At 37.6% G+C, this 24,202-nt stretch overlaps 1 protein-coding gene across 4 annotated transcripts in view; it reads right to left on the reverse strand.

The window, feature by feature from the left end:
* RNF145 (ring finger protein 145) overlaps positions 1-24,202 on the reverse strand; it is a 60,588-nt gene that overhangs the window by 26,848 nt on the left and 9,538 nt on the right. For all 4 annotated transcript variants that reach the window (XM_021710588.1, XM_008054429.2, XM_021710587.1 and 1 more), the window contains exons 3-4: positions 15,318-15,426; positions 6,268-6,359 (exon numbers count right to left, since the gene is read on the reverse strand). In XM_021710588.1, coding sequence (XP_021566263.1) covers positions 6,268-6,359; positions 15,318-15,426 — 201 coding nt within the window. The remainder of the gene's footprint in view (positions 1-6,267; positions 6,360-15,317; positions 15,427-24,202) is intronic.

Raw genomic sequence — 24,202 nt, forward strand, 5'->3', positions numbered from 1 at the left:
ATAAATAAATAAATAAAACTAAATTAGCTGGGTGTGGTGGTGCATGCCTGTAGTCCTAGTTACTTGGGAGGCTGAGACAGGAGGATGGTCTGAACCCAGGAATTCAAGGTTACAATGAGCTATGATAGTACCACTGTACTCCAGCCTGGGTGACAGAGTGAGACTCCTGTATCAAAAAAATTAAGAAACATACAGGGTGCTCATTTTTCTACTGACATGTCAATAGTGAGCATAATTTATAGGAGGGAAGCACAAGAAATATTTTCTAAGTTTTTTTTTAAATTTTCATTTTGTTACCAGTACAACTGTACATTACCAATAGGTACATAAAAACATGTGCAATTATTTGGTGAAATGTCTGTTCATACTTTTTGCCCATTTTTCTATTGGAATATATACCCTATCTATTATTTGATCATATTAATCCTTTGTCATATAATAGTATTTTTCTAGTATGCTATTTGTCTGAATATTTTTTAATAACTTTATTCTCTTATAAAAGTTTTTATTGAAAATGGTCAAACCAGTCAATCTTTTCCATAGTGGTATCTACCTTTGGTGCCATGGTTAATTACATGGCTACCCCTACTCAAGATTATACACAAGTATTCACCTATGTTTTCTGTTAGTAACTTAATTAATTTTTCATTTTCAATGAAAAATTAATACATTAGGCATTTATTTTGGAAAAATATAGAAAATAAAAAATCTAAGGGTTTTTTCCCCCAGATTTTTAGTCAGTTGTCTTCCAAACTACCTATTGGAATCATCTATTCTTTTCTCATTAACTTAAAATGCCACTTTGTATACTCCAAAATCTTATATATTTAGAAATGTGCTATTTTTTTCCAGTAACCTATTCTGATGATAGCACCACTCATTCCATCCCACTGATTGGACAAGTCTCTCACTGTTCTTTTCAGAATTTCTTGGAGACTCTTGAACAAAAAGAAATCTTGAATTTCTTCTAGATAATTTATTTCAGAATTGCTAGTCAAATTATTTTCCTCCATGTCAAGGAAAAGCAAAACAAAATATTAGGATTTCTGTTTGTATTCTATATACAGGCTGAATAGCCCTAAACAAAAATCTTAAATCCAAAATGCTCCCGATATGACATGATGCTCAAAGGAAATACTCACTAAAGCATTTTGGATTTCAGATTAGGAATACTCAACCATCAGCATAATGCAAACATTCCAAAATCCAAAAAAATTAATAAGTCCAAAACATTTCCAGCCCCAAGCATCTCAGATAAGGGACATGCAACCTGTAATTGTTAGAAGAATACAAAAGGGCAACCATTTTTACACAAGGCCGAACATGTATAACAATCTACTATGTTATAAAACAAATATGGTATTTTTTCCCATAGAGAATTAATTTTAGCCTTTAAGGAACTTATACTCAAATAAGGTGAAAAATGTTCATAAAGGCATTAAAACAGCGAAAAACTAATAATAATAATAAAAAACAAGAGATGAGGCCACCAAATGAGATGTGTCAACAACATTTTGGAAGACAGGAAAACAAAGAGATACCAGGCAACTCCATTATGGTTTTAGCTAGGCCAAACCCTCACTCTGGGAGGACAACTGGGGTTTGCTCTTTGAAGATGGTGAAACTGAGGTTACTGAACACCATGCACAGTCCATGGCAGAGATGAAGGGCTCAAATGAAAACGGGATAAAAAGAAAGGCTGAGGTATAGTGGCACATGCCTGTCATCCTGTACTCCGGGAGGCCAAGGCAGGAGGATTGCTTGAGGTCAGAAGTTCAAAGCCACAGTAAGTGAACTATGATTGCACTATTGCACTCCACCCTGGGTAACAGAGTGAGGCCCTGTCTCCTTTAAAACAAACAACTATACCCCAAAAGATGAGATCTCTCCAGACCCCCAAACACTGCTGCCAAATTTACTATCACTCAGTTCTAGCTACTGCCACCAACCTCCCTTACAGGGGATGGACGAGTCCTCGTGGGGAAATCTATGAGCCCAAGTAAAAAAATTTAGGAAGACTGACACTTCAGGGCCCCGCCTACAAACAGCTAGTGCTACTTGATCACCCACAGAAGAACACACCACTTGATAGGCCCTACAGAAATTCTAATCCAACAACTTAATAACTCCCTTTAATATAAATGATCAAAGACCTCCAAACATATGAGTAAAACTTATGGTTTAATCAATCTTACACAGAGTCTAGGCATCAATATTTATAATTGTTTAAAAAATATATCCAGGCGACTTTTTTTTTTAAGTCAGAGTCTCATTCTGTCACCCAGGCTAGAGTGGGGTAGCACATTCATAGCTACCTCAGCCTTGACTTGCTGGACACAGGCAATCCTTCCACCTCAGCCTTCCATGTAGCTGAAACTACAGGCATGCACTACCACACCCAGCTAATTTTTTTATTTATTGTAGAGATGAGGTCTCACCAAGTTGCCCAGGCTGGTCTTGAACCCCTGGGCTCAGGCAATCCTTTGCCTCTGCCTCCCAAAGTGCTACGATTACAGGTGTGAGCTACTGCATCTGGCCCAGGTGATTCTAATCTAGGCTTAACAGCCACTGCTCTCTTATGAAAGACAAAGACCAAATGAAAAAACCAGAAAAAAGATCTCAGAAGAGAGAGAATGAAAGGAGCAAAAGAAAGCTTTAAAAAATTACAACAGCTTCAAAAAGATAAATTATATATCAAAGAAATAAAAAAGACTGCCATAAAAGAAATATTCAATGAAAACAAGCTCTTGGATATGAGAGAAATATATAAGAAAAAGAAAAATGTTGACCGGGTGTGGTGGCTCATGCCTATAATCCCAGCACTTTGGGAGGCCAAGGGGAGAGGACTGCCTGAGCCCATGGGTTCGAGACCAGCCTGGGCAACCTGGCAAGACCTCATCTCTACAATAAGGCAAAAAGTAGCTGGGTATGGTGGTGTGTGCCTATAGTTCCAGCTACTTGGAAGGCTGAGGCAGAAGGATCACTTGAGCCCAGCAGGTCGAGGCTGCGGTGGCCATGAGCATGCCACTGCACTCCAGTCTGGGCAACAGAGTGAGACTCCCCAACTCAAAAAAAAAAGAAATCAAAAATGCAACAAAAGGGCCAGATAAAGTTGGGAAATCTCAGAAAGTAAAACAAAAAGACCAAAAAAAAAAAAGGGAAAGAGAGAGAGAAAGAAGGAAAATAGTAAGAAAATTAGAGGCTCAAGGTAGGAGATCCTTATTCTACTAGCAGGATTTCCAGAAAAGGTCAAAAGAAAAAACAGCCAAGAAGATATTACCAAGTGCCAGAAGAAGAGACCTCTGAAAAGATACCTGAGAGTGAAGCAAGTGGTACAGCAGACAGAAGATTTTCATCATAAATTGTGGGATTTCTTCCCTTTTAAAAATAAGTGTATTTCTTTGATTAAAAAATTAAATGTTAAAAAGTTAAAACCCCAAGTGATTGGAGGAAATGCTTTAGTACTAGGAAGGATTAGGGGATATTCATGCTGGCATATCTAACTTTCACTGTGCTCATAGCTATGATATTTAAATGTCCTTATTCAGCATGATGCAAACTTCCTCTAAGCTCTGGAAATTCCCGTAAGTTTATGCCAGCACATGCGGTGCTCAGTTCTGGGACTACAGACTCCGTTTATCGTCTTTCATAGAATATGACTCATATGACATATTCCCTTAAGTGGAAGGAGGAAGGAGACACTTCGTTAGTGGAATCTCACCTGTAGCTCCAAAATAATAAGTTGTTTTCTTTTAATTTGCCTATTTCAACTTTTCATTCTGAATAAATAAAAAATCACAAAGTACTCTTCGAATTTCAGGATTTCACTATCAGAAATATCTCCAGGCCGGGCACGGAGGCTCATGCCTGTAAATCCCAGCACTTTGGGAGGCAGAGGCGGGAGGATTGCCTGAACCCAGGGGTTCGAGACTAGCCTGGGCAACTTGGCAAGACCTCATCTGTACAATAAATTTTAAAAATGAATCAGGTGTGATGGTACACACCTGTAGTTCCAGCTACTTGGGAAGGATCGCCTGAGCCCAGCAGGTCGAGGCTACAGTGGCTATGAGTGTGCCACTGCACTCCAGGGGCGGCAGAAAGAGACTCTGACTCAAAAAAAAAGAAGTTTGTAACCCTAAGAAATCATGGCATATTCAAATTTCCAAGTATTTCATTAAAAGTTTATTACTGAAATAAAGAAAAGGAGGAGGATACTATCTTAAAATCAAAGTTAGAAGAAAGCATGCTACTTAATAGTTTATGAATCTTGTTTTATTTCCCATTGAATAAACAGAAGATCATAGAAAAGAGTTTAAACAAATATGTTTCATAATTATACTAAAAGTGCACCCATCAGAAAATAAAATTATACAAGGTTTCTAACCTAGAAATGTTTTCATAAATGAACATTACCATCTTTAAATACACCAACTCATAGGATACAGTCATAAAGCAACATTATTTTGTGTCCTGCTGTGTTTAAAATCTATTCTGTGGAGATTAGTTATTTTCCTGCCCCTAGATGCAATCTAAGGCAAATCCTTTAACTTTTCTACTCTTCTCCCTTACTTTGGCTGAAGCTTCCTAGGGAACTATGGGCAGAAAACCTGCAATTGAGAGAGGGGTGGAGAGGCTGTGGTTGGCTTCCTTCTCTTTGATCTAATACTTCTCCCCCTCTCCCTGACTCACTCAGGATTGGAGTGAGTAGAGAAGGAGAGGAAGGGAAGCAGCAAGTTCTCACTGGTCTGGCCCTTACAATAAGGTAGTGTTGGTGCTCCCTGGACTTGAGGTACCTAAAATGGATCTCTTTTCTCTGGGGCACTTTTATGGGCTCTTCTGAGATTTTCCTAGCACTGTGGATCCCTCACCGACAGAACTTGTGGTGCTTGGTAGACACCTTCCTCTGGCCTTTTGTTTCTCTTATCAGTTCCCAGGAATCTGGAGGTTCAATCCCTGTTGGGGTCTTCTCATCCCTCTAAAGGGCTTTCCTAAACAAGACCTAAGATAATCCCACACAGACTTTTTGGAGCCCTTATTTAGTTCACAGGAAGCTCACATCCTTTGTCTTCACAAATCAGAAGATACAGGAAAACACTACAAAGGCAATTTCACTCCACAATCAAAAAACTCAACAGGCAGCCGGAGCTCACTCCTAGCCCTTTATATCAGATTAAAATAAAATTGTGAGCCACATATATCATTCTGAATTTTCCAGTGGCTGAAATTAATTAGCACTGATTTATATAACCCAATAAATCCCAAATATTACCATACAGACATCCAATCCAAATTAATGGTTAACAAGACATCTGGCACCCTTTTTTGTACTGTCTGGGAAACTTTGTGTGTGCATTACATGTTCAGCACCCCTTAATTTGGACTAGCCACATTTCAAGTGCTCAATAGCCACATGTGGCTAGTTTTGGACGGTGCAGCTTTAGATTCTGCAGGTCTGAGTCAGACACCCGTTCACAACATCCACCATATGCCACAAAAGACGCTAACTCTCCTGACAGTCTCCCACTGAATCCTCTAGATGCAAAAGTCTGGAAGTGAGTGAGTGAGTGAGTGAGTGAGAGAGAGTGTGTGTGTGTGTGTGTGTGTGTGTGTGTGTGTGTGTGTGTGTGTGTGTGTGTGTGTGTGTGTGTGTGTGTAGCTCTCTGAAGAAATCTTTCTGTAGTCTCTAATATTTAACCTCTTATCTTTTGATGTCTTCTACATGGGTGTGTTTAAGAGTCACAAACCAGGTTTTTCTCTCACTTCCTTTTCTGCACCCTAGCAGGGTCTGGTGCCTCACTTTGAACTGTATCTATTTTGTTTTTAGGCCTTAGTCAACACATCTATTTTCAACACTCTGATACCGAAATATCTCAATCACATCTCAAGTTCTTGATGTTTCTTGCAAGTTATTTTTAACAATAGGGTAACGGCTTTAAACAATAACAAGTTTAAGATATTTCATTTGAATCTCTAAGTAGTAATTAGCTCTATTTAAAAATTAATCTTCTCAAATTCTTAAAATACCCTTTAAAAACACAACCAACTATGAGTTATATACAATATGATTATAAATACCTAAAATAAACATCTATGCATGGGGGGAAAAGACTAAGAAAATACAACATTAAACAATGGCTATTTTGGAAAGAGTCACAATGAATCACTTTTAAATTTTCAAATTTTTTTAAAGTGAGTATACACCAATTTTACAAGACAGTAATAATGGTTGGTTCCTACCTACATTTTTAATTCTTTTATGACACTTACCTATTAAGGCTGTGGTAAATCGATTCATGGAGAGAGGTTCTAAATACATTGGTCCTTCATAGGCAAACTCCAGTTCACTTCTAACATAGTCTCTACATGAGAAAATTGATAAGAATGTATTAGATACATTCCAAGCATACACGGCGGGAAGGGGGGGAAGCAGTCAAATCACGTATTCTTATAAAAGTATATTGTGTTAATGAAACTTCCATCCACATATAAGGAAAAATCTAGGTATAAAGAATTACATAGGAATGGCCCTCTTCTCTGTCTTCTATGCACTGGAAATAGACACAATTTATTGAAACAGAATTCTACTATGCAGGGAAGACTGCCAAAGCTCCACATTATGGAATTTTCTTTCTTCCAATGGTCTAATTAAATATGTAATGCCCTGTAAAAAGACAGCTAGATGCAATCTCTCAACCCTGCTATTTAACTGATAACAACTAGCAACACTACACTAAATATCCCCTTTTGGCTCTCTTCCACTACCACCATCCCACTCTGCGTATTTCCCCCGAAATTTTATCCTCTATTATATTCCATTAGCCACAGGTAAAACCACAAACTAGTTGGAAAACTGAGTCTAGCAGGACAATCCTTAAATATCGTCATTTTCAAGTCTATATGAAATCTACTATGAGAATTATATTTAAGTAGGCTACTTTTATTTTAAAACAAGTTTTAGATCAAATAAAATATTCATTTTAAAAACTTAATTCATTTAACGTTTGACTACTAAGAAATAGTAAGCTTCAAGTAGTATACAAAGAGACTTGACACTGAGTTGGAAGCACAAAAAGGGAGAATTTAATTATCAGGTACGCTGCCAAGTGGTAGCTTGAAAGACAATTGTCTTAAGTACTTTCAGCATCAAAGATAGGAAGTTTGTGTAAAAAAATTCCTCCTTCTTTTCTTCAACTATTGAATGCTTTATTCATTGTATTTTAAACAGTGTGAATATTTCAAGTATTTCTGAACAAACTGTGTTTACTTTTTCAATGAAATTATTTCCTATTAGGCAATCAAGTTGGATTTCTTAAGCACAGCATAGCCAAACAAGAAATGACTCTTATATAATCAGCTAAAATGGTACTGCCAAAAAAAATCAAAAATTAACATTTTTAAAGAATCAGAACAGTTTTAGGAATGATGATAAAAATCAGTGACTAACTAAGCTACATGGGTGATCTAGCAATTCTCCCTTATCACTCTATGATGACTGTTTCTAACACCAAATGGGTTGATAGTCTGTTTCTACTGAGAGAGAAAGCCAGATTCTGAAGAATGATTTTAAAGCAGTAGTTGTCAGTCAGGAGCAGTTTGTTCATTACTTGGTGACTTAATCAACTTTCAAGCCACAATGACAGCCCTGATAAACAGTTCTCTCCTATTAGTTCTCTTATGTTGTCTCCTTTAGGACTCCTGGAATAGCTCTCCCCCAACATTCCTATCCAGCCTGAGTCTTCGTTTCAATTATCCTACCCTCAAAATCAACTCCTATCATAAGCCCCTTAAAACCTTCCCTTTTGCTCAATTCCTCTCTCTCAAGATAGTCCTTAAGAATTCTCCCTGTTTGGCTGACTTGCCAGTAAGCCCCACCTCAGTCGAGACAGCCAAGCCAAGGAAGCCTGCGGATTATGTCCTTGGGACAGCTGAGCTCAGCTTGCCAGAGAGTGATTTTGCCTAAGGCTGAACTACCCAGTATGTGCAGTGACTATAGAGCTATCTCTTCTAAAAGGAGAATCTGGGCATTCCATCCCAAACTGTAGAGAAGAACTGAAATAAGAACCAATGTGAACAAAGATTTCTATAGCTAACCTATGGACAATTCTTGGACAACTCATGCAAGCAATGAGAACTCTTGGTTACTCAGTTCCAGCAGAGGGTCAGTCACAACTTTAAAAAGACAGTAGCCTAAAGAATAAGGATCCAGAGAGGATCTAAAATTCCATGAGTCATTTCAGGTCATAAATTAGTCTGAGGCAAGAGCCATGAAATTCTAGCTTTTAACAACATCTTATAACTATTTTAAGACAATCAGATGAGCTGTTCAAGAGAAACACTACAATTTTTCAATTTACAATGATAGAATGTGTGAGGTTCTTCAGAAGCAAGATCCCTGTCATTCACTTGAAGGTGAATAAAATCTTTCCTTCTTCAACCTCCTTTTTCATTTGTAGAATGCTGACAATCAACCCTGAGCACTAATAGGCCAAGCCCCTTTGAAAATCTACTTCTCTAGTCCCAGATGGTAGCCTCTTCTCCTTTAAAAATATGCAAGATTTATGAAAAGGCCTAGAGGATATAGCTAGCAATAAGAAAAATTCTTGCTTATAAAGAGAAGCATACAAGTTATAAAAAAACAAATGAATAACAACAACAACAAAATTTAGGAGCTTGCCTTTTCACCAACTAATTAAAGACCTTTCTTCTCAGTCTCTTAAGCAATCTTACTCAGTCACTGAACAGCTAGGAACAATTTGCATATTCTAGTCACTTTCTTAAAGCTTTCAAATAATGTTAATTCCCAAAAAACCTAACAGACTTTCACACTAAGTGGTGAGCCCTCCAAGCTATCTTTTGCAAAATGGGCAAACAGAAAACACCACTCAATAAAAGTGATCTCAGAAACTAAGATGCTCAAATACCTGTATTTGAGCACATACCTACTATGCATGCACATACACACACCTATACCTACTATGCCCTCAGCACTGTGCTGGCAATTGAATAGTTCATTTACCCAGGGTAAATTGTCGACACCCTGCTTCTCTCTTTAACTTTTCTCTGACCTCTTTGATATTCAGTGCCACAATTTGATAATGTTAAAAAAAAAAAAACAAGTCAAATACTAAAACTGGTCAATTTTATTCCTGTCAAAATTAAAAGTTTAGAATATATATGGTAACATCCATCTAAACAATTTCTTTATCTAAAGTAGCAGTTTTCAATGGAGGACAGTTTTCCCCCCCCAGAGACAACATATGGTAATGTCTAGGGATACGTTTTAGTTGCTACAACCACTGGAGTGGGGACACTAATGGCATCTCATGGATAAACATGAGATGCCATCAACATCCTCTATCACACAGGACAGCATCCACTGCAAAGAAAACCCAGCCCCAAAGGCTAACAGTCCCAAGATGGAGAGACTCCTGATGTACAGCTTTGAATTATACAAGTTGTCATGAAATGGAGAGCTAGTTATCTGTATTTTACACATAAGTAACTCTTGAGAAAGTTTAAAAAAAAAAGTTTTATATTTGAAATCATACTTGCACACCCAAGAGCCAGGATGAAAACAGCAATACTTTCATCTTTTGAAACTCAGTACTATTGGGCTCTTAATTCAAGTCATAAACATACAAAGTTGATATACTGGTTCATAAATCTAACAATAAAACAGGGAATTTAAGAATACTGTTTAAAATTTTTAGAGAAAAATACAACTATGGATGTGACCGCATCCCCATAAGAATGACCACACTCTCACAGGAATGTTCATGTCACAGTAGAGCTTTTCTTCTCCTCCCCCCTTAGTTCTAGATAATCTAAGTTTAAAATTAGAATCGGTAATGAAATATATATTCCTTACATCACTCAAAATGAAAGGTAGACTTTAGTAATTTTAAAAATTAAGTAAATTGACATTTACCAAATTCTAATGAGTTCAAATAGAATAAACAGTATTGTATAAATATCCAATTTATACAATATTGACCATGTATTTTCTAATGCTTAATTCTTCTGAACTGCAAGCTATGTCTATTCTAGAGACATACTCTAAACAAGTTTTTATTCATTTAAGGATAAAGAGCTTTATTATAAAAATACATGTATTAAGGGAAAACAGAAACCCAGCATTCCAAAAGTGTATGAAAGTTTCAACTTAGAAAATTAATATTTGCAAATGTTTTTTTTCTACAGCTAGTTTTTGTAAGTACCAAATTATTAAAATTATCCAAATATTAATTCTCCTTCTCTGAGGCATATTACACTATGCCTTGAAAAAACTAGGTTGCAGTAAATGGGAGAAAATATTTGCAAATCATCTATCTGATAAATGACTTGTATCTTGAATGTATAAAGAACTCCTAAAACTCAGTAAGAAAAAGACAAATAATCCAATTAAAGAATGGACAAAGAGTCTGCATATTTTTCCAAAGAAGATTTACAAATGGTCAATGAACATATGAAAAGATGTTCAACATGATTAGCTATCAGGGATATGCAAACCAAAAACACAATGCAATACCTCTTCACACTCACTATGAGGGCTCTGCTAAAAAAGGTAGACATTAATAAGTGCTGACAAGGATGTGGAGTAATTGGAACACTTGTATACTGCTGGTAGAAATGCAGAATAGTGTAACCACTTTAAAAAGCAGTCTGACAGTAACCTACATCTAACCACCTTAAAAGGTTAAATATGGAGACCATATGATCCAGCAATCTCACTCCAAGATATTTGTCCAAGAAAGACAAGAATATATGTCCACACAAAAACATGTACATGAATGGTCATAGCTTATTTGTAAAAGCCAAAAAATGGAAATAATCCCAAGTCTATCAATGGATAAATGTATAATCAAAAATGAAGCATATCCATACACTGGAATATGATTTGGACAGAAAAAGAGATAAAATGCATACTACAATATAGGTAAACCTTGAAAACATGCTAAGTGAAATTCAATGCATACAAAATATCCAGAATAGGTCAATCAAGAGACAGAAAACAGACTAACAGGTGCTCGGAGCTAGGGGACAGGAAGAGTGCTGAGAAATGGGGAGGGACTGCTAATGGGTATGTTTCTTTTTAGGGCAATAAAAATCTTCTAAAATCAACTGTGGTAATGGCTTGCACAATTCTGTGAATGTATTAAAAACTACTGAACTGTACATTTTAAAATAGTAGGTGAATATCTCAATAAAGCTATTACTTGCTTATGAAGCAACACATGAAATATGAACCATTATGTTTTTTTAAACTAAAAACTTCAATCAATATTTTTACAAATGTGGCATGTTCAACCTCAATATTTATTAAGTGCAACATGTTATGAAAAATTCAAGGATAGCATGTCTTGGCTAACCTTTTGTAAGATAGTACTATACAGTGTAAGTTACGTTAAGGGGAATGATAGTAAAATATGCCATATCTTGAAATTCATTCATTTAATATTAAAACAAACTCCAAAAGATAGGCATTGTCTACAGTTTCAAAGAAGTAACTAGCTGAAGTAACATGTTTACTAAGCAGTAAAACAATTTTTTACTCAGTTTGATTCTGAAACCAATTTTGTTTCCACTACTCACGTTGCCTCCCTTAGAAGAATGAACAGGATTCGAAAAACATGGATTCAAGTTAAAGTCTGAGCTGTTTGCCCACCTGAGTTTTTTCATCTGTAAATCCCAAAGGATCACAATAAGAATTTTTTTAAAAAGTGTTTCTTCAGCCTGTAATCCCGCGCCTTTGGGAGACTGAGGTGAGTGGATTGCCGTGCCTGGGCAGCGAGACCTTATCTCTATAATAAATCAAAAAATCAGCCGGGCGTGGTAGCGCATGCCTGTAATTCCGGCTACTTGGAAGGCTGAGGCAGAAGGTCGCCGGAGCCCAGCAGGTCGAGGCTGCAGTGGCCAGGAGCGGCCACTGCACTCCAGTCTGGGCGACAGAGTGAGACTCCAACTCCAAAAAAAAAAAAAAAAAAAAAAAAGTGTTTCTGCCCACTATGACATTTTATTAAAATTCTTTTTGTTAGCTGGGCACGGTGTAATCCCAGCACTTTGAGAGGGCAAGACAAGAGGAATGCCTGAGTCCAGTGGTTTGAGACCAGCCTGAGCAACTTGGCAAGACCTCACCTCTACAATAAATCAAAAATCCAGGGGTGGTAGCATGTGCCTGTAGTTCTAGCTACTTGGAAGGCTGAGGTAGAAGGATCACCTGAGTCTAGCAATCAAGGCTGCAGTGGCCATGAACTCCAAACAGAGTGAGACTCTGACTCAAAAAAAAAATTCTCTTTATTGTTTCAGTTTTAATTTTCTAGTAGTAAAAACAAAGTTTGAACATTAAAAAAAATTCCCTTGCCAGGCACAGTGGCGTACACCTGTAATCCCAGCACTTTGGGAGGTGGAGGCGAGAAGATTGCCTGAGCCCACAAGTTCAAGACCAGTCTGGGCAACAAGGCGAAATCTCTTCTCTACAATAAATTCAAAAAATTAACTAGGCATTCTGGTGCACACCTGTAGTTCCAGCTATTTGAAAGACTGAAGCAGAAAAATTGCCCGAGCCCTGCAGGTCAATGCTGTGGTGGCTGCAATTGTGCCACTGCACTCCAGCTGGGACAACAGAGTGAGATTCCAACTCAGAAAAAAATAAAAATAAAATAAAATAATATAAAAATTCCCATAAACCACAGAATACTCTGTGAATACCACAGAGTACTCTGCCATTTAAAAACTCATTGTTAAAGATTAATGACATAGCTATAAACACACAAGAATAAACACAATGTTTTATCACAAATAATTGCTGTGTAATAAAAACAAGATAGAGAGGGCAAGCTAAAGCCCAAACTTTACCTGTATGCAACCTACTTATCTCCACTTGTATCCCACAACTCTAAAATAAATAAATTTAACATTATTTAAGGCAAAAAAAAAAAAAAAAGACATAAGACTGTTGGTTAAAATTCACTGAGCATGTATACTATATATCAGGAATTGGGTTAAGAACTTTACATGCCATATCTTACTGAATCTTACAACAGTTCCTTAAGATATTATCATTTTATAGGTGAGGAAACTAAGGATTTCTGGTGGCACTCAAGACTAAAGAATAATAAACAAGGACCCCAGAATTTGAACCTACCAACCATCCATATATCCAAAAAATAGATCAGAGTGCTCTTAGGTACAGAAACCATGCGGTAACTACTGCAATATACTTTACAGATATAATTTTTATTTAAAAATGTATAACCATGGAGAAGTGTCTCCACTCTGAGCGGGAACTGAGATTCAGGTGTCTGGGTAAGGCCATAGAAATAGCCTGTGTAAGGGTTTGGGGCTGGTGGTACTAGGATGAAGAGGACAATGCTGTCTGTGTCAGCACTGGCCTTCGAATTCCTAGTTTAGCTCTATGGAGAGAGATGCTACAAGAAAGGCTTAGACACAGGGACATTCTTGTGTGACACAAAATGAGGAATTTCACTGTCTCCCCTTCTAAGTGGAGTACAACTTGATGTAAACACTGTGAGGATTACAAGAAATGCAGTACTACTCTGACAGTTCCAGATTTTGCAACTTGCAACTTGGATATCAGAGGACATACCCCAGGCAAGGATAGTGGCCGAAGTTAAGGAGTAAGACATCATCCTCCAGGGACTATTCTGAGTAGAGAAGACCAACTAGGCAGGAATATTGGAGGTAAGTTCAAGAATATGAGTCTCCGGGAAATAACTTGAGACTGAGAAATAATTAGACAAAATATTAAGGAGAATGGAGGCCCTGTTTCAACAAGAAGAGTCAAAAGCCAGCGATTGTTTAGTTATTACAATTATTCTTATTTTGTAGACACTGAAGTGATGAGAGTTGGAAAGCAAAACAAAAAACAAAAAAACTAGAAGACCAGAATATTAAAAAGTCTATCTCTGGATGATATAATTTGAGATAATTCTTACTGCCTTTAAAATTCCTGTGTTTTCCAAAAATTATCTACAGTGAGCATTGTATCTTTATAAACAGAAAAAACTAAAGTTCGCTAAAACTCAACAATTAAATTCTAGCAATGTAAAAATACTATTTCTAAGATTAAATTTCAAGCCTACACCAAAATTTGTGTTTCAGACCTCTTATTATAGCTTGTTCGATATGCCACTCCTCTTAAAATTGGAAGTCTGATTTATTATGGTAAATACTTTTCTTTTCTTTTCCTTTTTTTTTTTTTTTTGAGTCGGAATCTCACTCCATTACCCAGGCTGCTGGAGTACAGTGGCACGCTCACGGCCACCCCAGCATCCTCCCGCCTCAGTCTTCCAAGTAGTGGGAACTATAGGCACATGCTATCACACCCGGCTAATTTTTTATTTACCGTAGAGACACGGTCTCGCCAAGTTGCCCGGGCTGGTCTCAAATCCTCAGTTTCAGGCAATCCACTCGCCTCGCCCTTCCAAAGTACTGGGATTACAGGCTGAGACACCAAGCCCAGGCGGTAAATACTTTTCAATCAAAAATTATAAAATGTAAGTTTCAAAATAAATTATGCCTCCAAAATTTATTCTACTCCTTTTACATTTACGGTATCACTTTTAGTTCACCTGCATTTTAACATTCTGTTCCAAAATAGGAAGCTCATACTCATTGGCAGACTTGAGTCTTAAAATTTAGACCTAGCAGAGCTGGGTAAATAGGCAATACTGCTAAAGAAACAGAAGTCCAGAGCTACATATAATTATCACATAACTTAAATCAATCATCTACTCTACATGGTTGTGTCTTATGCTATTCTCATGCATCATAAATTGACTTCCTAAAATGATACAAATATGTGATGATGTCTGTAATTATTACAACGCTCCTACAGCCTGTCTTTAGAAATTCTTTTCTCAGACAATTATAGCAAAGCTCAAGAGTATCTCTGTAACATAACCTTAAGTTCTGTTTCATATTAAGCTTACTCTAAAAGCAGAAACAGCATTTAAGTATAAACTCAGCTGTTATTCCTGTATGATAATATTTTCTTAGAAAATGAGAATCAAAATACTCTGTTTTGGGTCCCAACCAAAGCCTTAGCTTTACTTACTAGTGCTCATGAAAAGTATCTTATTGACAAAGGAAAATTTTTTTTACTAATTTTTTGATTTATTGTAGAGATGAGGTCTTGCCAGGTTGCCCAGGCTGGTCTCAAAACCGCGGGCTCAGGCAATCCTCCCACCTTGGCCTCCCAAAGTGCTGGGATTATAGGCGTGAGCCACTGTGCCCGGCCTGACAAAGGAAGACTTTAAATTTGGTCATACATTTCAAAAGTGGGGTCACATTCCTACCTGGAGATTTGATGTCCAGCATAAAGGAGCAGGGCAGTCAAAAAATACAGATAAAGTTGAACCAGATGCTGCCTGGGCAAGGTCAGCAGCACGACACTTAGGATGTAACCTGTGGCAAAAACCAAGAACAAGATATAAATAAAATGCAATTCTAATTTAGCCTCCCAATTAATTACACTAACAGAATGAGCTTGAAATAAATTATTTTCCAATTAGGCTTCAACAACTTGAAGTTTTTAATTACACTACCAAAGTTAGTTTAACACAGTAACATCACAGATTTTTTTTTTGAAAACATTATATTTTTTCACTTTGTAGATTTTTCTACCTTAATCAAACCTATCACACAAAAGTATAGCATGACTCCTTTCATTTACCTTTCCTTGATGTCTACTTGTTTTATACCAATTCTCTCATTCTTTCTAGTCCTAAAGGAAGAAGTGTGTGTGTGTGTGTGTGTGTGTGTGTGTGTGTGTGTGCGTGTGCGTGTGTGTGTGTGTGTGTGTGCGCGCGCGTGTGTGTGTGTGTGTGTGTGTGTGTGTGTTTCAAAGAAAGCAGGATTTATTGAGAAGACAGAAAAGCTCCCACAGTGGGAGGGGACCCGGAAGAGTTACCCAGAAATATGTGTCTTAATGTCTCCCCCCTAAAGCTGCCTGTTCCATAAGATTCATGGTCTTATTTCTCCAACTCCTGAAGACCCCTTTGTTTCAAATAATGTGCAGTGCTCCTTCCCATCTTAAAAAAGAAACTTCTTCATAGTCATATCTCCTTTTCCTAGTAACTATTTTTCTCATTCTACTAACAAATATTTCAAATTATCTGTGCCCAACACCTCTATTTTCTAACCATCTATTTTCCCTTTTAATCCCTGCAAACCCCCTTCACCATTCCACTCTATAGAAACTTGTAAGTCAAATATTGTCTACTTGTCAAATCTAGGGCATGCAACTTATCCTTGGTCCCAGCACCTCAGAACACTATCATGCTTTGGCTCTGTCACATGGATTTCCTCTAACCTCTCTTTCCACGTCTTTTCACCTTCCCCAGTGAACACTGGAAATCTGGTCACTAAACAACTGCTTTTCTTTCTATTAAGCATTTGGCTGCAAAGAATATATTTTGTAGCTTCAAATATTGATATCTCCTCCAGATATATGTTATCAACATGTTATGGAGAATCTAATTCATATGCAAACACACATCCTCATTTATTATTCTAAACAGACATCCCATCCCATATCTCATGATGCCTGCGGCAATCTGAAATGTTCTTATGTTCAACCAGTACAAACTTCCTTCCTCCCTCCTCAACAAGGTAACACAACCTCTTTTATTCTCCTAAATCCCCCACACTCTTATTCAAAACCTGACTCATATTTTCTCATCACCAAATCCTGCTAAGCCTTTCTCAGTCTCTCTCATGTTACTCTTCCATTCTAGCCCCGATGTCTCATCCAAAACTGCTCTGTAATGTAACAGTATACTAACTGCTATCCTTCCTTCAGTCCCTTTCTATTTTCATACACCCTATACTTCATTACCAGGGTAACAGTCCCAACACCATCACTCTTACCTTGACAATTCTTCTGCTCTAAAATCTTTAAGAGTTCTGAACTCCTCAGCCTGACTTGCTAGGCCATGCATAATCTGAACCCATAATCTGAATCTATCCTTTTATAACCATCTCCCACTTAATTGAGTCTTTATTAAAGCACAGACAACATTTCGTAGCCCCTAATAACCCTCTCATTCTAGATCAATCATGTTTAAGGCTAAGGAAATACAGGTAGTGTTCTTGGGACTAAAGAGATAGAATTCAGGATTTCCTACACATTCTAACTTCAAGGACAATCCAGCAGAAGCCAGAGATAAGTATTTGCCTTTAATTTATAAAAACAGTCTCCAATCCTGTTCATTCCTATCTCAAATGACCATACAGGTATTTAAAAGGATATTTATTATAGTGACAGATATTTATTAAGAATTTCCACTATTTGTAGCAGAAGGATTTTCTAGTCAGTCTATCGTACAAAACTCCACAAATTTTCTTTTAACGGAATTATCATTTTCCTTCCCAGAGCATTATTTTTTATCTTCTCTTCTGATAATTTTGGTAATTCCCAGAACATTATTGTCTTTCTCTTCTCCTGTATACCTCATATGAAATCAGTTGCCAAATCTTCTAGACTGAACATATTCATCTCATCCACTCCTTCAAGCATGCAACCAACATTATTACATGTAAAGTATGATCCCCATGCATTTTCGGACATGGAAGAGTCAAAGAGTAACATGAAGAAACCAGAGTCTAGTGAAAGATAAACATGGACAGAAGTAATTATGATACAATATCGGTGCTATAACACATGAACACTAACTAGAAGGACTATGGTTGATTAAATGATTAAGTTTGACCTGAACCTCGGGGCAAATGGCTCCTTACCAGGCTAAAAAGAAAGAGTAAACAGTCTAGGAAAAGAGAATAGCAAATACAAAACCCATACATGCACAAAAGGACATTTTCAAAGGACACCAAATTCTATAGGTTAGACCAGAATCTGGTGTTAACAGAAAAGGTATTGGGAGATGATGCCAAAAGAACTAGCAGCAAAAACCTTAACACAAAGCACAATAATAGATTTTAGACTAAGCTAATGATTCTCAAATTCTTTAGATACCCATTTAGGTGAGGTAAGAAAATAACAAAACAACAGAAACCTATACCTCCATTTTCACACTCCAGTGGGAAAAAACTGTGACAATAAAAAAAAATACTGTGTAAGAAAACTTTGACAGATTATGAACACTAACTCTAAAGAGCAGTATGAATGAACCATCTGAACTATAATGTATAATTATTTGAAAAAAAGCCAAAAATACTATTGATGTAAATATGCATCACTATTCACTCTACAGAATTATCCAAACAACCCATAACAAATTAAGTTGATAATGAAGCTAACCCAACAATTTATAATTAAAAAGATCAGCTGGGTACATTGGCTCACGCCTGTAATTCCAGCACGTTGAGAGGCAGATGCGAGAGGACTACCTGAGTCCACGGGTTCAAGACTAGCCTGGGAACATGACGAGACCTCATCTCTATAATAAATCAAAAAATTAGCTGGGTGTGGTGGTGCATGCCTGTAGTTTCAGCTACTTGGAAGGCTGAGGTGAAAGGATAGCCTGAGCACAGCAGGTCAAGGCTGTGGTGGCCATGAGCATCATGCCACTGCACTCCAGCCTAAGCGACATAGTGAGATTCCAATTTTAAAAAAAAGAAAGATCAGCAGCATTTTAAAATGATGACCTGCTTAAATCAACACTAATAAATCTAGCAATTTCTGCTATTCAAAGATTATGGTAGTACTGGATGGAATGAGAGCCTGGATTAAAACAGGAGCTTTGGCTATGGACTGGCAAAGTCAGTTATGAGATACATATTTAAATAGGTCTTAGTGGTGATCTATGCGTGAGTGGCTGAGAACAAGGAAGTGAGATAGTTGTGCTACTAAGACAGGAAATACAGAAAACGAAGGGGGTCTGAGGTGAGGTAAAGGTGATGAGTTCAGTGACTGCTGACAAATTTAAGTGTCTGTGGGCTATCTGAGTGGAAATTTCTGAACAAGTAGTTAGAAAACCATTCATCAATATCAGGCACTAGCTAGGTGCTGGGAATACTGAGATGACAGACAACACACTCTCCAACCTTACAGAAGCTCACACTCTACCTGGGAAGACGGACAAGCATACCATGCCTCAGAATGCAGTATAAGAAGCCCAGTGGAGGGAGAGCTGGGAGCTCTGGAATCACAGAGGAAGAATATCAACCCCACACTTCAGCAGTCAAAGTTGAGGAAAGGAGAGATAGAGATTTGCAGCCAAAACTCTAGGAGATCACCCAAACAGCAAAAGTTGAAAATTAAACACAAATTACAGGCAAAGTCAACACTTAAGAAGCCTAAAGAGAAACAGCAAAAGTCAGAAGGAATGATCAGAGAATTAGGAGAAGAATCAAGAAAGAAGCACTTTCAAGAAAGAGGAAGTGGTTAACAGCTTCATAAACACAGAAAAGTGTACAATAAGGACACACAGGGGTTTCACTATTACATTTAAGGTCACTGATGATTTTAATAATGGTAATTTCAATAGAATTTTCACACTCATTTCTCCCTTTCAACTTCTGTCATGCTAGTTCCAGCTCTCATTACCTCTTGCCTAAAATCCTAACTGATCTTCTTACTCTATCTTCTCCTCTCCCCAATCGATCAACCTAGACAACACGCTAATCAGCTTATATTTTAAATGTATGTAGTTTTTTGTTGTTGTTGTTGTTTTTACTGTTTTTTTTTTCACACTGTTGCCCAGGCTGAAGTGCAGTGGTGCGTTCATAGCTCATTGTAGCCTCAAACTCCTGGGTTCAAGCGATCCTGCCACCTCGGTGTTCCAAGTAGCTGGAAGCAGAGGCACACACCACTACGTCTAGGTCATTTTATTTTTGGTAAAGACAGGTGTGGAGCAGGTCTCACTTTGTTGCCCAGGCTGGTCTTGAACTCAGGGCATCAAGCATTCCTCCCACGTTACCGGTATTACAGGTGTGAGCCAGTGGGCCTGGCTCTAATCAGTCTTAAAATGCATTCACTTGCTCCAAAACCTTCACTGACCCAATACTACCTATCAGATTAAGCACACTGTCTACAACATGTATTTAGGGCTCTTCACAGAAGGGCTCCTCTACCGTGCCAATTATTTCTATTCCCCTTTTTATTCCATAAAATCAATAAAACAGTTTTATAGTTAACATTCCACCAATTACATATGGACAGTCAGCCATCTTTCCTTTTCTTAGGCAGAACCACCCTGGAAAGCTTCTTAGTTTGAAGGTACAGTTACATTTCACAAACACAAACATTACCAATCCCCATCTTAATTTTTAAGCTCCTTAACAACAAACAATTAGAAGATAAAATGGGGAGGAACCCACTTAAAACAGTAATAAAAATGACAATATACCCAGAAATGAACTTATATATATGACATATATGAAGAAAACTTTAAAACACTCTAGAAGTACTCAAAAGAAATCTTGAACATAGGAAGGCTTTCTGTATTTCTACATACAGAAGAGTTAGAATCTGTAAGCTAGCCAGGTGCAGTGGCTCACGCTTGCAATCTCAGCACTTTCGGAGACCAAGGCGAGAGGACTGCTTGAGTCCAGGGTTTCAAGACCAACCTGGGCAACTTGACGAGACCACATCTCTGTAATAAATCAAAAAATTAGTTGGACATGGTGGTGCACGCCTGTGATTCCAGCTACCTTGAAGGCTGAGGTGGAAGTATCACCTGAGCCTAGCAGGTCGAGGCTGCAGTGGTCATGAGTGTGCCACTGCACTCCAGCCTGGGCAACAGAGTGAATCTCAGACTTTAAAAAAACGAAAGAAAGAAAAAGGGGAAAAGAATCTGTAAGCTATCTCTCCATCCTAACTTAAAAACTTAGTAATAATGCAGCTAGGTGCAGTGGCACCCAGTAGCACCTATAGACCTAGTTACTTGGGAAGCTGAGATGGGATGATCACTTGAACCCAGAAGTTCGAGGTTAGCCTGGGCAACAGAGAAAGACCCCCTCCTAAAATAATAATAATGCAATCTCAATAAAAAAGTTAACAAGATTACTTTGTTTTTAGAATGAGACTAGATACTTCTTAAGTTAATACAGAAAGCTAACAATAAAAGAAAAACTCTAAGGGGGAAATAAAGATAAATGAGGGGATTAATCACCTGCCTTAGCCTTCTAAGTAGCTGGAGCCACAGGTGCTATCATACAGTAACAGAACACCTAAATCCTCAATAAACATGACAGTATGTCAACAGTTCACAAATAGGCAGACTAAAAGAACAGAAAAAAGATCAGAAATGGAACAAGATATATATGAGAATTTAGTATATAACAGTCATGAAGAGGTGGACTAAACTAATAAATAGGTGGAGACCTCTGAATAGTTATTTAGGAAAATTAAACTTATACCTATAACACACTGTGTACACAGAAAAATTCCAAATGGAGCAAAGATTTAAATGTAAAAACTAAAATCACAAAAGTAACAGGATATAACAATTCTTTATAAACTCAAGAACAGGGAAGTCTTTTCTAACTGACAAAAGCTTAAGTAAAAATAATTCAACCACAATCAGAAAATTGAAACTGGAAAAAATATTTTTAATTTATCACAAAGGGTTGATTCTCCTAATGTATACCGAATTCCCACAAATTGCTAAGAAAAAGATAATAATCTCACAGAAAAGTGGGTGAGGGATATAAACTAACAACTCTCACAAGAGGAAATACAAATTTTTCTTAAACATGAGAATAAATTCAATCTCACTCAGAATAAAAGAAATGCAAATTAAAGCTACACTGAGATAGGCTGGGCATGGTAGCTCACACCTGTAATCCCAACACTTTGGGAAGTAGAGGTGGCTCACACCTGTAATCCCAACACTTCGGGAGGCAGAAGCAAGAGGACTGCCTAAGCCCAGGGGTTCGAGACCAGCCTGTGCAACTCAGCAAACCTCGTCTCTACAATAAATCAAAAAATTAGCTGGGTGTGGTGGCACGCACCTGTGGCTCCAGCTACTTAGAAGGCTAAGGCAGAAGGACTGCCTGAGCCCAGCAAGTTGAGGCTGCGGTAGCCATGAGCGTGCCACCGCACTCTAGACTGGGTGACAAAGTGAGACCCTGACTTGGAAAAAAAAAAAAAAAAAAAAGGCTACATTGAGCTTCAAAAAATAAAATAAAAAAATCAACTTTTCCCCATTGGCGTAGTCAAAATATAAAAGTTTGCTAATAGGCTGCTTTGATAAGAATTTAAGATTACAGGAACTTTCAACCACTGTTTGCTGAGGTACAAAATGGTGAAACGCTATTGAGAGCAGCAGCTACAACATCACACACATATATATAAGTCAACCCTTGAACAACATGAGTTTGAACTGTAAGGGTCCAATTATATGCAGATTTTTTCCAACCAACCCTGAATAGAAAAGGTATTTGGGAGAAGAGAAACCTATGCACACAGAGAGCCAACTTTCTGTATACTTGGGTTCCACAGGGCCAATTGGGGGACTGGAGTATGTGCAGATTTTGATATATGCAGGGATTTTGATATATGCAGGGGTCCTGGAACCAATCTCCTGCATATAACAAAGGACAACTGTCCTCTTTAATCAAGCCACTTCACTTCTAGTAATTTAGCCCAAAGTTACAGTTGCACCTGTTGAAATTATGGCTATACAGCGTTATTGAACACAACACTGCACAAAATAGCAAAAGGTAGACACTATCTAAAATGTCCACCAATAAAGTAATTAGTTCAATAAATTATGGTATAGCCGGACTCGGTGGCTCAGCCTGTAATCCCGCGCTTTTGGGAGGCTGAGGTGAGTGGATTGCCTGAGCCGGCGGGTTCAAGACCCGCCTGGGCAGCGAGACCTTATCTCTACAAAAAATCAAAAAATCAGCCGGGCGTGGTAGCGCATGCCTGTAATTCCGGCTACTTGGAAGGCTGATGTGGAAGGATCGCCGGAGCCCAGCAGGTCGAGGCTGCGGTGGCCAGGAACGGCCACTGCACTCCAGTCTGGGTGACAGAGTGAGACTCCAACTCAAAAAAAAAAAAAAAAAATTATGGTATAACCATAGAAGGATATTTCGCCACTGTAAAACAGAATTGGGAAGAGAGAAGAATGGGCTCTAAGCATTTAATCAGAATGTTAAGATTTGGCAGAATGGAAAGTGTCATCATAAAAAACAGTATATAAAACTTTATTTCAAAAATAAGAACAGCAGTTATAGTTCTATTAATACATCAACAAATAAAAAAAAAAGGTTCAGAACCAAGTATTTTATGCTAACATCTGTATAAAAGGAGGAAAAAATTTATGTATTTATATTTACTCCAGAATTATACAGAAAATAATAAAAGCTACTTGGTGCTCAGAGTAAGAACTTAGTAAGTATGAAACAGAGATAGGCATGAAACAGATACAATTCTCTATTTCAGGATGAAATTCTGTAAAGTGGAACATTACATAAACACTACATGATACTTTGACAGTTTACTCCAATCAGAAAACTATTCAAGCTTTCAATATCTAATCATGGTCTCACTGAGCTTATTCTACAATATCATGTTATAAGTGTACTTACGAAGGCTCCATTTAGTACCCAAAGTAATAAGCCAGAAAGTTTAAATTTCAAGTGTACTAGACACAATCAATTTCTAAAATTAATGTTTCTGGTTATTAGGCAACTGTTTTTATAATAAATATTTCAATCTATTCAGAAGTAATATAAGTACAATTTTATTTATTTATTTTGGTTTGGTTGGTTTGGTTTTTGAATCGATGTCTCACTCTGTCATCCAGGCTAAAGATCACAGCCCACCAAAGCCTCGACCTGGGCTCAGGTGATCTGTTTCTGCCTCAGCGTGTGTCATCACATGCAGCCAATTTTTGTATTTTTTGTAGAGACGAGGTTTCACTATGTTGCTTAGCTGGTCTTGCATTCCTAAGCTCAAGGAACCCCAAAGTGCTGGGAGTACAAGCGAAAGCCACCATACTCGGTCATAAGTATACAGTTATTTAAAACTACAGTGTGACTTATTTTGCTGATTAAGCTAGAAATCTAAGCCAAGCACCCAATTTTTCTTCTACAACACACAGCAATTACTTCCCATAAATTGGCTAACAACATAAAAAACTTGTAATAAAGGACTGAAAATTAAAGCATTTTGCAACATAAAGAAAACCTTCCCATTTCACAGATTTTTTCAAGGCAGTGTCATCTACAGGAGCTGAGTTGATTGAACCTAGATGTTTTGCTTCTGGTG

This window comes from Carlito syrichta, unplaced genomic scaffold, assembly GCF_000164805.1.
Source record: "Carlito syrichta isolate Samal-C Ts95f unplaced genomic scaffold, Tarsius_syrichta-2.0.1 Scaffold290399, whole genome shotgun sequence".
NCBI lineage: Eukaryota > Metazoa > Chordata > Mammalia > Primates > Tarsiidae > Carlito > Carlito syrichta.